The sequence below is a fragment of the Trachemys scripta genome, chromosome 1 (assembly GCF_013100865.1).
Source record: "Trachemys scripta elegans isolate TJP31775 chromosome 1, CAS_Tse_1.0, whole genome shotgun sequence".
Classification (NCBI taxonomy): domain Eukaryota; kingdom Metazoa; phylum Chordata; order Testudines; family Emydidae; genus Trachemys; species Trachemys scripta.
Window position 1 is genome coordinate 80,044,325 of NC_048298.1, and position 16,083 is coordinate 80,060,407.

At 40.4% G+C, this 16,083-nt stretch overlaps 1 protein-coding gene across 1 annotated transcript in view; it reads left to right on the plus strand.

The window, feature by feature from the left end:
- Positions 1 to 16,083, plus strand: part of PLXNC1 (plexin C1) — a 102,791-nt gene that overhangs the window by 18,249 nt on the left and 68,459 nt on the right. The window contains exons 4-6 of the mRNA XM_034772823.1: positions 1,104 to 1,204; positions 8,407 to 8,521; positions 10,598 to 10,757. Coding sequence (XP_034628714.1) covers positions 1,104 to 1,204; positions 8,407 to 8,521; positions 10,598 to 10,757 — 376 coding nt within the window. The remainder of the gene's footprint in view (positions 1 to 1,103; positions 1,205 to 8,406; positions 8,522 to 10,597; positions 10,758 to 16,083) is intronic.

Here is a 16,083-nt window from a genome sequence, read left to right on the forward strand (position 1 = left end):
CTAAAAATAGGTCTAGATCTTTAGAAGAAAGAGCCTGATGTTCTTTAGTCTTGTTGGAAGAGCAAATTACTATGGAGAAACATTTAGGAATAAATACCTCTCCAAAACCTTGCTTAGGGGCTTAGCAAGATCTTTCATAAAAGGAGACTTCTGATCCTGAGTACAGACTTAAGTTTGTTAGTAAATTCCCCTAATGATCTGATCCTCTAATTATTTCAGACACCTTCAAATAAATTGGGTTCTTTTGTATATATTTTGAATAAGAGTTGATCGAGGGCCTGAGCAAAACCACAATAAACAAAAACAAACAATCTTAATGCCTGCAATACCATTTATAAGCAAATATTTTGAATCAGGAAAAAGTTTAGCATTTATAAATAATGTTCATAGTTTTCATTTAAATTATTTCATATTGAAAATGGTTAATTGGAATATTAGAGACAAATTTTCAAATATACATGCATCCACAATAACCTGTTTTTGCACACTAAAATGGAATTTTGAACACGTTTCATAATTCCATGCATTTGTACCAGTTTGCATGTGTAGTTACCCAATGCATACATGCAAATATCTATTTGCATGCAGAGATGCATTTTTTGCACATGCATTTTTGGATGCACACTCATTGCAACATTCAAATTTTTGATTTTTAAGAGGCAAAAATCCATTCTCTGCTAAACTAGAAGATTCATCATAAACATGCCCCTTTCTATTCTACATAATTCACTATGCTACTCCAGTATTTCTCCCGTATCCACTTATGGTAACATGGGATTTTTCAGAAGTTAGAACCTAATAGCTAGTTTTCCAGACTAAAATTTACCTTACTTTACGAGTTAACTAATGAGAAAACTCCATAGATATCCAGTGGATATCTATTTTTTTTTAAGTACATCACTTGCTTTCTGTAGATTTTTTTAAAGGCAAAGAATAAACATTCATTTTATGAGGTTCATGAAAAACTCAGGGCAAATTTTGTACTGATGTTAATTTGCTGATTAGTATAAATATTAAAATATCTTTGGATCCCCTACTCCTTTTGCCCTTTTTGAGCAGAGCTAGTACGGTTCAGTGTAAGTTATTGCTTTCTGTATTTTTAGGTGAGAAGAATACAGGTTGCAAACTGCAATAAATATGGTTCCTGTAAAAAATGTTTATCTGCAAAGGATCCACACTGTGGATGGTGTCATTTCAGCAAAAGGTATTGTCTGATATTTTAGACTTTCATACAAAAACATAATTAAATGTTATTTTTTAATAATTCAGGGCTGTATTCAGAATATACTTAGGCCTGATGTACACTAGGAATTTATATCGATATAGCTATGTCTTTTAGAGGTGTGAAAAATTCACGCCCTGAGAGACATAATCAAACTAGCCTTACCCTCCCCCCGTGTAGTCAGTGCTAGGGTGACAGAAAAATTCTTCGGTCAACCTAGATACCACCTCTTGTGGAGATGGATTACCTACACCAACAGGAGAACCTCTTCCATCGGTGTAGGTAATGTCTACACTGAAATGCTACTGTGGCTCAGCTGCAGCAACGCTGCTGTGCCACTGTAGTGTTTTAAGGGTAGACAAGCCCTAAGTGTGTCTTCAGCTATAGGGGAATTTTTATGAAGCCCTCTAGCTATAAATATATGACATGTTTACGGTTATATGAGAAGGGGCTCCACGCCTTCCAGGGGCTGTGTTAACCTCTGGACATTTAGGATCTCCCGATGAAATTTATGTAGGACTGGTGAGAAGAGTGAATTCTTCTGTTTTAAAAAAATCACTTGTTGTATTAAATCATGAACAGGTATCTAGAGACCCTCTTTTTAATGCTAGGCATATTTTGTATGTGAAAATATAAATAAAGTCCTGAATCTCCTTCAGCAGTTAGGGTTCATTGTATTAGAATTCTTGTCTGATTCTCTATGCAAAATGTTAGGAAGATTTTTCTTCTAGGTCAGTAGGGAACAACTTCCTAAGCATCTCCCATTTTTGCCATTAGTTTTGTTGCTTTGTTTGAAGCTGCATGGGCAGGTCTGGCAGACTGCTGTAAATTTTAATCCCATCCGGTTTGTTTTGCGTTGATGTTAACAGACTGCTGTTGAAGACCCAGGCATAGGCGGATATTGGTGGAAAGTAATCAAGTATCTTTTAAGTTGTTTTATCCAAGTTGTCTTTTGCTGACCCAGAACAGAAGTTCCACCAAAACTATGTTGTTAATGGAGGATAGGTCCATCAGTATGGAGAATAGATCCGTCAATGGCTATTAGCCAAGATGGTCAGGGATGCAACCCCAGGCTCTGGGTGTCCTTAAATCTTTGATTGCCAGAAGCTGTGACTGGACAACAGGGAATGGATCACTCAGTATTTGCCAGGTTCTATTCATTGCCCATGCAGCATCTGGGATGGGCCACTACAGGGTACTGGGCTAGATGTGCCATTGGTCTGACCCAGCATGGCTGTTCCTGTTTTTATGTTCTTTTGTTATTTATGTTACCCTTATTGAGCTTTTCAGGTTTCAGGTTTTCTATGTGAGAAGTTACACATAGAATAGATGAGAGCTATTAATCAGTAAATCTCCTGTTAATGAAGGGGAGAGATATCACCAAAAGTTTCCATCTGTTGGAGAGAAAGAAAATCTGCATTTTTAAGAAACCAAATTACTGTAATATGCAACCTACTTAACACCCACACGATTTTTCAATATTAATGGATTTGTTTTTGCAAATTGAGGATGAAAAGTGAATTTTTAGAAAAAGAGGTGGAGATGTTTTTAACAAATGTTTTTATTTAAGTTTCTACATATACACTAAAAACAATATACTCTGTAATACATCTTTATCATGTGCCAGAACTACACTTGTTGTTGTCAGCAGATATTGTTCTTTGTACAATAATTTATCCTTATCTGCTCTTTTACTTAAGGATAAATGTTTGTCTTAAATACACTTTCCCTTTATTTGAATAAAACTTATTATCATCTCCTGATTTTAAAGGGATAAAATTATCAGTATTGATTTAAATGATGGTGTTCTGATGTGAAAATATGTACATCTTGTCACATCTGTATACATGAAACAAAAAAAATTTTTTTCTACTTTTTCATTAAATAAGGGCTAGTGCATACATTCCCTTCAGTCTGTCAAAACTTTTAATAACAAAATAGAGCATTTCATCTGGATCTGTATTTAATTTCCACATGTAAATCTGTGCTTAACTGAAGTATGTTGGAATGAATCCAATTGGAGGTGCTAATATTTTTTATGCATTTCATATAGGAAAAGAATACAACCTTGCCTCCATATTTATACCTGGAAATTTCCATTACATGCATCTGACAAAGTGGGCATTCACCCACGAAAGCTTAGGCTCCAATACATCTGTTAGTCTTAAAGGTGCCACAGGACTCTCTCTTGCTTTTTACAGTTCCAGACTAACACGGCTACCCCTCTGATACTTAACACATCTGTGTTATTTTTCTTATTGAAGAGCAGCTTAATTTTCAAATGTACTGCGCACTTGCAGCTCCCCTGGACTTCAGTGGGAAATGAGTTGATCAGCACTTTTGAAATCAGGCCACATTTCTTCAGAAAGGGCTGTGCTTTTGCACCAGGAAACCAGCATATTGCAGCAAGATGATAAAGAGATGAAGTACAGTAAACCAAAATGACTTTTTGGTTAACACAGTGGTAAACTAGGTGAAGGTCCTTTATTAACTTAATCATACAGTAATGAATCTGTACATCTAGATATAGTGCTCTTCATGGTATATGAATGAAGTGATGCACATTGTAAAAAGGGATCTTTAACAGAATTAATATTTCGTTTTTGGTAAAGATGCGACAAATTCTCAATTCTGCATCTGTCTGTACACAAATTCATGCATTTTGCAAATCTCATTGTGAAATTAATTGCAAATACTTAAACTGGACCATGCCACCTTGACTCTGTCAAATCTGCCACTCGCTCGCAGCCATTGCCAGACTCTGTCCTTCTAAACTTACTCCCGTCTTCAAGATTCCCAGTCATTCACATCAATTTCTTTGTGTCCTCCCTTCCCTCCACGTCCCAGCTCCCTCATTTACAGTACCACTGATCCAGTCCCAGCTCTCTGCCTCCATCGTGACTGGGCTCCAGATACCCTCACCTTCTCACTTCTAATGCATAGCTCTTTCCCTCCCTAGTAATTTTCTGAATCTGAATGCTGATAGCTGTTAACTGTCTGTCAGATACCAGTAGCCACTTGTAAGTACCCAACGGATCAAAAAAATTATGTGGCTTTGTTAGATCCCAATTTATTATTTATACAGTATGGGCTAAGGCCATGTCTACACTACAAACTGCAGTCATTGCAAGTTATGTCAATGTATAATTGTCAAAGTTTATGAGTAAACTTGGCTGCTTGTGTTGGTGCTGTGTGTACTCACCAGAAGTGCTTGTGTTTATGTAGTGTGATGCACCACGGGTAGGTATCCCAGGTGGCCATTCACCCCCACCTGAGTCACTGCCTTTGGGGACATTTTCTCAGTGTTTTCTGGGATAGTAATGATTCGCCAGGCATTTTGGGAAGCTAGGTGTCAAGTTCCCAACATGCAAGTTTCTCCATTCCATAGTACCTTCCACGTTCCATAATTTTTATGACATTTTTTTAAAAATGCCACAAACTTGTGTGGTACTTTTCAGTGTCTGCTGTCTCTGACACAAGCAGGGAGCCCTCAGAGCTCAGCACTAGTCTCATGACCATTGCAAATAAAGAACGCTGACCTTCAGGAAGTACTGCAACAACCAAGATGAGGACGATGATGATGTCTCTGAGGAGAGTTTGTTGATGGACCTAGCAAAACAAAAGTTCCAGGTTGTTGGTGGTGTTCATGAGCAGCTGCAGATGGTGGAGCGCCACTTGTGGGCCCAAGAAATGAGCACTGACTGGTGGGATTGCATTGTAATGCAGGTATGGGATGATGAGCAGTGGCTGCAGAACTTTCAGATGCAAAAGGCCATGTTCCTGGATCTCTGTGCCAAGCTCTCCCCAGCCCTCCAGTGCAGAGACACCAGACTGAGAGATGCACCAACAGTAGAGAAGAGTGTGGTGATCATGCTCTGGAAGCTTGCAATACCAGATTGCTACTGTTCAGTGAGAAATCATTTTGGAGTTGGAAAATCCACAGTGGAGTCCATTGTTGTGCAAGTGTGTGGGGCTGTTAATTGTCTCCTGCTATGCAGGACTATGATTCTTGGCAATGTGCAAGAAATAGTGGATGGATTTGAAGCCATGGAATTCCCGAACTGTGGCGAGGTGATAGATGGAACACATATCCCTATTTTGGCACCAGCCTACTTTGCTAGTAAGTACACCAACAGAAAGGGCTACTTTACTATGGTAATACAAGTGCTAGTGGATCACCAGGGCTTCTTCATTGAAATCAATGCAGGCTGGTAAGGGAAGGTGCATAATGCTCTCATCTTTAAGAACACAGGACGGCTGAGAAAGCTGAATGCAGGGATATTCTATCCTGACCAGTGGATTACCTTTGGTGATGTGGAAATGCCTGTAGTGATTCTGGGGGACCTAGTCTACACCTTGCTCCCCTGCCTCATGAAGCCGTACACCGGCCACCTTGACAGCACCAAGGAAAGATTTAACTACAGGCTCAGTAGGTGCAGAATGACTGTGGAATGTTCTTTGGTAGATTGAAGGGTTGCTGGTGTTTTATTCACTAGTCTCAGTGAGGAAAAAATCCCAGTGGTTATAGCTGCATGTTGTATAGGCATCATATACGTGAGGCAAAGAGAGAAAAGCTGCCACCAGGATGGAGGGGCAAGGTGGAGTGGCTGTCTGCTAGTTTGAACAACCTGACACCAGGGCTGTTACAGGAGCCCAATGTGGAGCTATATATTTGAGGGAGGCTTTAAAGATTCCTTTTTACAGTTAGCCACATTAGTGTTCTCTCTTGCTGTCTTGAGAGAGTGTCTCTCTTCTATAGTTTAAAGTATGTATTGTTTTGGTTTTTGCCTCCTGGCATCTATTCCCTTGTGCCTGCTGCAAAATAATAAATACTACTGTGCCTGTGGCTTTCTCTGCCACTAGGAGTTGTGTGGTGCTTGCTGTACTTTTATAAATATGGCTGGGTGTTTTCTGACACTCTCTGAATTCTGGGGTGCGTGATGTGCATTTGTAAGTACTGTTTGATTTCTTAACTGCCAATATGCATTCTGTAATATTTGGTGTGAAACTAATAAAGATACTCTGATTCTCCGAAAATAGAACTTTGCTGAGTGAGCTGCCGGGTGTGTTCGTCAAGTTAGGCAACTAGGAAAGGGCATTTCAAAAATGGGGGGGGGGTCAAGGAGGGAAGGGGGCAGGCTTCTGGTCTCTTTCATCCTTGGGCAGTGGAATTTAATATTATGAGAAGAGCAATCACTGTCGCAGGGAGAGGGGCATTGTGGGACAGTAGCGGGAGGACTCTTAGGGTTGACTCAGGTCGTGCAGTGTCCACACTCGCACTGCATCAGTCAGAGTAGGTTGATCATGGCTCTGCACCGTTCAGGGAGGTGGTTTTACTACATTGCCGTAATGGGATTCTTACTTTGGCTGGAGTCAAATTTGAGTGTAGACGTGCATAAACAGGTCGAGGCAAGGCGACTTATGTTGAGTTAACACTGTAGTGTAGACCAGGCCTAAGGATAGGGATATAACAAGATCATCTCACCCTTAAGTAAGTGTGCTTTACCAACATGTCAAGCATCATTTCAGTTGGTACTGGGGAGTAATAAGAACTTGGTGTGATGGGGCTCTGTGTGTTATACCTTTCCATTGTCATTGTTTCCTGTAAAATCACCTTTCCTTTTAGTACTGTGCATGAGCATTAAAGGCCACCTTTAGGGCAGAGAAGGACACATTGTCCAGGGCCTGAAACAAACAGAACTCAGGAAATATCGTTTCTTGTTTTTGCCATGTAGGTGTTAGAATTTTCTTATTTAAATCACATAAATTAGATATTCTGATAATCTAGAAGAAAGTTTTTCACTCTCGACCCTTCAGGCAAATATCTTTGCCCTGGATATAATTTAAGAGATTCAGTCTTAAACTCATCTCTGTCTTTCTGCTAATATTGCTGAAGTTAGTCTGTCTCCCTGTTTATAAACTGCAAGATACAATAGATACAGAGCTTTGCATTCCTTCTTTCTTTAACACTGAGCACCTTTGATCAAACTTCTCACTCAGTGGGTCTAATATTACTCTCCTGTGCACCTGTGTGATCCTACTGAAGTCAGTATGGTTGCAAGAGTGTACATGAGAGCTGAATTCGTCCCATTTAGTTCAAGTGAAACCTTGTCAACCACATTGTTAGTTTCTTGCAGTAAGGTTAGGATCTGAGCATTGTCTGTGAGGGCCTCAGCAGGTTCTGGTGCAATAGGAATTCAGTTTCCTGAGTTAGAGCACACAGAAAGTGGCCACTTGCTAGATTCTGTTTGTGCTGCCAACATCTTGATTTTTAGGCACCTTGGGTTGGAGGGGGGGTGTTCTTCAGTCTTTTATTCATTTTTCCTTTTAGGATAATTGTTTGTCTAAACATACTTTCATATAGTGATCCCTGAAAAATCTCATTGAATCCCCTGTCAGGATCTGTTACTTGAGGAATTTTATTAATTAAAGCCCCAAACATGCTTAATTGTAGGTACTTGAGTAGTTCCATTTAAGTAAAGTTAATCATACACATAAGTATTTTCGGGATTGAGGCATCATATTTTTCATTCCACATGGTTCAAACAAACCAGTTTTGAATAGTTTTGTTATTATTTGCCTCCTGGAAATGAATGCTTTATTTAAAATATTTCAAAAATTCCTAGTTGCTCCATGGTCTTCTGTCCAAACATACTTCTGTGCAGTCTGATTTACAGTGTATATTTTCTACAACAGTTTGATATTAATTGAACTTCATGTGCCTACCCCTCCCACCTCTGATTTAATTTATACTTTAATGCTAGCAAAATATATTTTGCTATACCTTGTCAGAGACAGGGGTCTGATCCAAAGCCCATTAGAGTCAGTGGGAAGAGTCTCATTGGCATCAGTGGGCTTTGGACCAGACTTCAGGCCCCCTAAGACCATCTTAACACAGATGTGTAAGTGCATTTCTAAACAAAGTCCCATTGACTTCAGAATACTTTGCTGAATCAGGGCCTAAATGCATAAATGACTACGTTGTGTATTTATTTTGAAATGCTAAATACGACTAGAAGATTTGTCTGACTGTTTTCCTATAGCTTTTTGTGGTAGCAGATGGGTTCCTGTTAAAAATCAGTAAGATACTGAATAAATTACAGCACTGCATCTGGTACTGAAGCTAGTATAAAGAAGTATTGACTAGTGAAATTTTGTGTGTGTATATGTGATATTATTTTTAGGTGCACTTTAAAAGGAGATTGTTCACATTCAAATAACTCAAGGGACTGGGTTAAAATTTCACATGAAGCTGATGAATGCCTTACAATCCAGATAGGTCTCACTGGAAGAAACGAGGTATGTAAAAACAGTTTTATGTGTATTTGTTTGTCATTTTAAATGTGCTATTGCATCACTTACAGTAACTTTCCTCTTTTGGTCAGTACACTCCATAAACGAGCACCTGTCCATCTCAAAAACTGAAATATAGTGGATACTCGAACTGGGTGAATTTATAGATATGATAGATGCTCCCCTTATACCTCTTCTCTTCTCAGCCACAAGATGGGACATAAGGCTTTGCTTTATTGTGCTGACTCAGTACTTCATTATGCTGCCCAAGGGAGTGATTTAGTTATATTGTGACTTTATCACTTACGTTGTCCAGGGAGTATTTATGAAATGCACTAACTGGATTCCAGGTTTTATAAGAAGTCAGACTACGAGGCAGCATATGCACACAAATACAAACATGATCTTTGAGACCGTGACACTAGTGTTTGCAAAAATATTGAAATGAAAATGAATAGAGAAAAAAAAATCACAGGATCCTAGGAATGAGAAATGGAATATATGTATAGATGAAAGCCCACAGAGAACTTAATAGGGATGAAATCAGTAAGATTCTATAGAAATTGCTCTAATAATTGATATATAATAATATTAATACCTAGCTCTTGCATAGTGCTTTTTGTCAGTAAATCTGAATGCTTTACAAAAGAGGTAAGCATTGATATCCCATGCGGGGAAACTGAGGCACAGAGAGGTGACGTGACTTGCCCAAGGTCACCAGCAGGCCAATGGTCAAACTGGGAAGAGAGCCTAGGTCTCCTGAGTCCCAGCCCAGTGCTCTGTGCACTACAGAGTTATTTTTAAAATTCTATAGGAGTTCAAAAAGAGTCCTCCTGTTAGCACAAAAAAAAGAATATGTACTGTGGAGTCTAGTTTTATATATGCATACCAGTGCAGCTTTCGCTCCTTCTGTAGTAGATCTCACTTTTAGAATTTTTTTTCTGGGGTTCAGTCTCAAAAGTCTTAATTTCATCCCTTTATATTGATATATCCCCTGTACCCTCTTAAATACTTCTTCTATCTCCTCGTTGATCGCATTCTTTAAATCATTGTAGGCTGGTTTCATGTCCCCCAGCTTAGTTGTTTCTTTGCCCGCCTATTCATCTTTACCTCTGTTAATCTTTCCTCATACATCAGTCACTCTAGCATCATGTTTGTTTTTGCTTCTCTTTTCTATATTCCCTCCATTTCTGAGACATATTTCTGGCAATAAGAAAAAGATAGAAGTATGTTTGCTAAACACTATGAGGCCTAAAGCTGTTTTTAGCTTATTCAGATGCAAGTGTCATTCTTACTGCTCCTGCCACCATTACAAGTGTCCCACCTGCAATCAGCACTACCACTATCACCTGACCAATTATTCTTGACTTGAGTGGGGTAAACAATTCATATTGATTAATATATTGGGCAAACTCAGCCCCTTTGTCCTTTGGAGAATTGTCCATGAACAGACTGCATTTTGTACTAATTTGCTCACTCTCTGAGATTGTTTGGAATCTCTTGCAAACAAATTTTGATTTATGGATTTGCTCACTATCTGTTCACCACAAGTATTGCTTTGAGTATTCATTTTTTGAGCTGTGTGGTTGGCCACCCAATTTGTATGATATTCATTTTGTTTCTTGATTGCATGAGCTAACATTTATAAATTACTTCCAACCAATTTAGTACAAAACAGATTTTATATTGTAATTAAATGCATTTTGGATATAGACCCAAAAGTTAACTTTCCATGAACATTTATACAGACCTGCACAAATATTTGTGAAAAGGGAATGTAAAGGAGCATAACACTGTCAAAGCAAAATTCAATTAAACAGTTGTGAAAATATTCAAAAATATTTTTTCTCTCTTTTCACACACCTCTGATTTTAACAAGTCAGTAGTGCAGTAGCTCTCATCAACATCTTTTTTGTCTCCTTCCCTGCTTGGAATTCCCTTTGACAGGCCTCTGGTGAATCTGTCTGCTTCAGACATGGTCGTTTTTCTCTGCACTTTATATAGTTTGAACTTGTGTGAAGACAGAAAGGCAATTTAATAAATATTGCAAGTAATCAATTGTATTTTTACTTTTTTTTTTAGATTGTTGTGACTGCAATTGGACATGTTTCAGCAGTCTCCAAAGGACACTTTGTTTGTATTGTGAAAGAGACAAAAACTGACCAAGTACTTTGTAAAAAGGAAGAGCCACAAATCATGAACTGTTCTTGCAAGCTAAATAATTCAGCACTAAGCAACAGGGGTATGTTTATTGAGCATCCACATGTTAAATACTTATTCATTATCCTTTATAACTGATTAAAACCAACAGTGAATACCTGCCCAGTGAGCGTAAGATGTAGATCAGTGGTCTCCAATCTTTTTACTCACAAGATCCCTTATTGAATTTAAAATCAACCCAGGATCTGCCCCGCTCCTTCCCCAAGGCCCCTCCCCGCTCGCTCTCCCCGACCCTCACTCACTTTCACTGGGCTGGGGCATGGGTTGGGGTGTGGGAGGGGGTGCAGGCTCTGGGCGGGGCCGAGGGGTTCGGACTGTGGGAGTGGGCTCTGGGCTGAGCCTTGGGCAGAGGGTTGGGGTGCAGGAGTGAGGGGTGCAAGCTCTGGGAGGGAGTTTGGGTGCAGCGGTCATATGGTCACACAGTACCTGATCTCATAGAATCCACTGGACATTTCATGAGTTTTACTTTTTGTTAGTGTCATTTGTGGTTTATAGATCCAAAATCCTTCAGGGACTGTCACAAATCAGTGTAACATTCTCAACTGTGGGGTGTCCAGGCTGGGGAGGAGTGTCTGGGTGGGGCAGGGGGTTGAGGTGCAGGCCGGGATGCAAGCTCTGGGAGGGAGTTTGGGTACATGAGGGGTAGGGTGACCAGACGAGAAGCCAAAATATCGGGACCGCCGCAGCCTTTTCAATTGTTACACTCACCCGTCGGAGTCTTCAGAGGCATTTCGGTGGCGGGTAATAAGCCTTGCCGCCAAAGAAGGAAGTACCCTCCGCTGAAATGCCGCTGATACCTGAATGTGCCGGGTGAGTGTAACAATTGAAAAGGCGCTCCCCTGCCTGTCACCATCGCCCAGAGCAACAAGGAAAAAAAAAAAAAAAACGCCCGAAACAAAATATCGGGACAATTGGCGTCCCGACCATACTTCGGTCGGGACGCAGGACAAACTGCTCGATATCGGGACAGTCCTGATTTTATTGGGACGTCTGGTCACCCTTACGAGGGGGCTCCGGGCTGGGGCAGGGGGTTGGGATGCAAGAGGGGGTGCAAGGTGCAGGCTCCAGCCGGGCTGCGCTTACCACAGGCAGCTCCCGGTCGGCTGCCTGCCTGTTCTGGCCCCACACCGCTCCTGGAAGCAGCTGGCTGCTGTTGCGTCTCTGCTCTCATGTCCATGCACTGCCTGCACCCACAAGCGCTGCCCCTGCATGGCAGGGACAATGCTGGGGGCGGGGGCAGCGCATAGAGCCGTCTCACTCAGACACACACATCCCCGGGGCCACAGAGATGTGCCAGCAGCCAGCCGCTTCCGGGAGTGGCATGGGGCCAGGGAAGACAGGCAGCCTGCATGAGCCCCGCTGCGCTGCCGGCTTCTGGTGGCCAGAGATCATGATCAACTGGCAGAGGCTCCAGGATCGACCAGTCGATTGCGATCGACCCGTTGGTGACCACTGATGTAGACTATGCTTTGTATTAAGGTTTTTCATTTGAAAAACACTTGATTCTTATTTTGGCAAGTTCTTTGAACATATTAGAGTGTGCTTGATCGTTCAAGTTTTGTTTATATGTAACCTTCTACTGAAAATGTTATAGGTCCCCTTCTGAGCCAATCTGCAGAGAATTTGAGTTGTTTCAACTGTCATCTGGGAAGCCTTGTCTCTTTAGCTCAACCTATACCAGTTCAATCTTTTAGCTCTGGAAGTGCTTGGTACAGCCCCTGCTGTGTTGGCTAAGATAGCAGCTGTCACACATACATTCATGATTATAATGTTATACCTACTTTGGGCTCAATTCTGTCCTCAATTACGTAGTAAAACACCTATTGATTTCAATCTGAATTAAACTGAGGGGCAGGGTTGATTTTGTTTGTTCTGCGAAATATGCTGTTTAATACCTTCTCATACAGCCTCTTAACTTTTTTCTGGAAAATAGCTTTGTTTGGAGACTACTGGCAAGAGATGTTGAAAACTAATGTGAATTAGTGGTTAAGAATCAAATTCTGTTCTAACAGCTTTTAATACTGTTGTACCAGTGTGAAATGAGAGAAAAATTTGGGTATGTATATCTGAATTATAGTTTAATGTTAATGAACAGTAATTTTACAATACATTGTTTATCAACTGTAGATAGAAAAACTTAGGGTTCAATGGTGATTGGCTGAGTGATAATTGTAAAGAATAATTTATTTGATAAATTTTGCCTCTTTATGTTTGTGAATTGCCTGCAAAAAGACAATGAACTGACTGTGAACAAATCTATTCTTGATTTCATTCATTATTCAGATTTATTCACTACATCATTCTGCAGTAATTCTTAGTCCATGGCATTGTTCATGAGCAGTTAGTTGTGAATATTAAATATTATTCTGATTGGACAGATAGGTCATGTGGTATGTTTCCTGACTTGGATGAGTGTAAGTCTTAGAATCAGGTTGTGAATTATTATAAGCTTGGAATTCACTTTCTGGAATTCAGGATTCAGTCCCAAAGTAGCTCAGAAGGTAATCTATGACACCAATTTATGTTCCATTAGTAACATAATCTTTTTTCCCTGTGCATTGCTTCATGGATCTGTGTGAATACATATGGATCTTTTAAAGATCTGTTTTACAATGTTTCACTAGTCCACTAGAAACTGCTGGTGCCAAAGCAGAAAAGAGAGCTCTAAAACAACTGACAGGCAAGGATGCAATCATATTAGTGAACACAAAAATAAAACATCTTTAAAATGTACTGAGAGTTTGACAAAAAAACAGTGGGATAAGGAAATTTAACGTAGACGCTAAAACTCTAGCATTAACCTTTTCTCTTTTCCTAGGTATTGTAGACCAAAAGATACGTAACAGTATGCGTAGATCTGATCCTCTTTTAATACTCCCATGTAAAGGGCTAAATGAAACATCAGCTTTAATTTCTGAACATTCTTGATTTTATTGTAGGCCCCAAACCTGCAAAGAGCTCTGCACAGATGGAGTCTTGTTCCACTGGGAGCTCCTTGCAGTGTCGAGGTCTTAAGATTTCATCCTACAGTCTTTGCTCAGGCAAAACTCCCACTGGAGTCACAGGCTTCACAGCCCTAACTGTTAATTAAATGTATTGCTCTGTGTGTTGCATCTTTTTCTAATATTGATTGTTAAAAACAAGAGGAAACGCTTTTGTCATAAATGTGTGACAGCTGGGATAATAGAGGATGACTCCAGGGCATTAAGCTGTCCGTTGTAAATACATATTAATGGACTTTAAAAAATGCAAGTAATGTCATAAATACATTAAGAACTTTTATAATGCCTATTATTGACCCACTCCCATGAGCCACATTAGCACAGTTGTAGAATTTGTCACTTCCCCTCTCTTTTTTTATGGGGGGAGGGTCTGTTGCTTACAATGTGTTTGTATAATGCCTAGCACAAATGGGGCCCTGAACTCAACTAGAACTTCTAGGTGCTACTGTCATTTTACTACAGTTATGACTACTGCTACAAATCAGTTACTAATAGACCCATGGGTATTGCAAGTATTTGAAAAGTACACGCTATCTGATATTAACTTGCCCTCACCCTGTGAGAAAGGACCTTTGCAAGACTCCTGTGATGATCTCACCAGGGAAAATGCTTTGAAAACAGCTACTGCTCAGTGCAATCTGATGCATTCTTCTTGGGCTCAGTCCAGCTCATACTGAAATCAACAGCTGTTTTTCCGCTAACAACTTGATCAGCCAGGGATAAGAGTAATTTGTTTTTAGTATTTGAAGAAGGCATAAACTCCACCAGAAGCAGCGAAATATCTTTCCTTTGCTCATTCTCTCTCCCCTCCCCCCATTCAAGCACTTATCAATAAATAGTGAATATGACCAATTAAGTCTCTGATCATGCAGTGACTTAGGTGTGTGGTTAACTTTATGCACTATGGACCAGATTTTTAAAGGTTTTTACGTGCCTAAAGCTGCAGATATGCCTTAGTGTGAATTTTCAAATCCTGCTAGGTGCCTATCTGCATCTTTAGATAACTAAAATACCTTTAAAAATCTGGCGTTCTGGCCCCATTGCGGCAAAGTACTTAACCTATGAGTAGTCCCAAAGTCAGTGTTCATCCCAGGGTTGACCGTGACGAGCTAACACACATAGGTGGGTAGGTGTAACTTGAGCTTGGGCAGTTATTTGTTCTGCATGCATGTGCATGCAGGCATGCACACACACTCACACCAATATAAGGGACCATTGCAAAGCACACATCATAGCTTAAGTGGCAAATGCCTGGCTATACTTTTGAGTGTGGTATTCAGCTTATGAGAGAGGAAGGTATTCTTTCATTCCATAGCTGCCAATGAATTGTTGGTATAGTAATTATTGGCTGAAATAATAGCAAATCAACTCATGTAGTCATAAAATATTTAAACAGGATAAAAATTGCTACTGTGTAGATAGCACAATCTGTAGAAGAGTTTGAAACAGGAAGAGAAGGATGTATTGTTTGTGAAGAGAAGCACCTGTCTAGTGGTTAAAGCACAAGCCTGAAAGTTGGGAAATTCGGGTTTTGCCACAGACATGCTGTGTAATCCTAGAGAAGTCACTTAATTTGTAGCTAGCAAGGGATTTGAAGGGCAACAAGAAGGGTTTCTTCAGGTATGTTAGGAACAAGAAGAAAGTCAAGAAAAGTGACTTACTGAATGAGGGAGGCAGCCTAGTGACAGAGGATGTGGAAAAAGCTAATGTACTCAATGCTTTTTTTGCCTCTGTCTTCACAAAGAAGGTCAGCTCCCAGATTACTGCACTGGGCAGTACAGTATGGGGAGGAGGTGACCAGCCCTCTGTGGAGAAAGAAGTGGGTTAGGATTATTTAGAAAAGCTGGACGAGCACAAGTTCATGGGGCTGGATGCGCTGCATCCGAGGGTGCTAAAGGAGTTGGCGGATTTGATTGCAGAGCCATTGGCCATTATCTTTGAAAACTCATGGTGATCTGGGGAGGTCCCGGATGACTGGAAAAAGGCTAATGTAGTCCCCATCTTTAAAAAAGGGAAGAAGGAGGATCCGGGGAACTACAGGCCAGTCAGCCTCACCTCAGTCCTTGGAAAAATCATGGAACAGGTCCTCAAGGAATCAATCCTGAAGCACTTAGAGGAAAGGCAAGTGATCAGGAACAGTCAGCATGGATTCACCAAGGGCCTGACTAACCTAATTGCCTTCTATGATGAGATAACTGGCTCTGTGGATGAGGGGAAAGCAGTGGATGTGTTATTCCTTGACTTTAGCAAAGCTTTTGATACGGTCTCCCACAGTATTCTTGCCAGCAAGTTAAAGAAGTATAGACTGGATGAATGGACTATAAGGTGGATAGAAAGCTGGCTAGA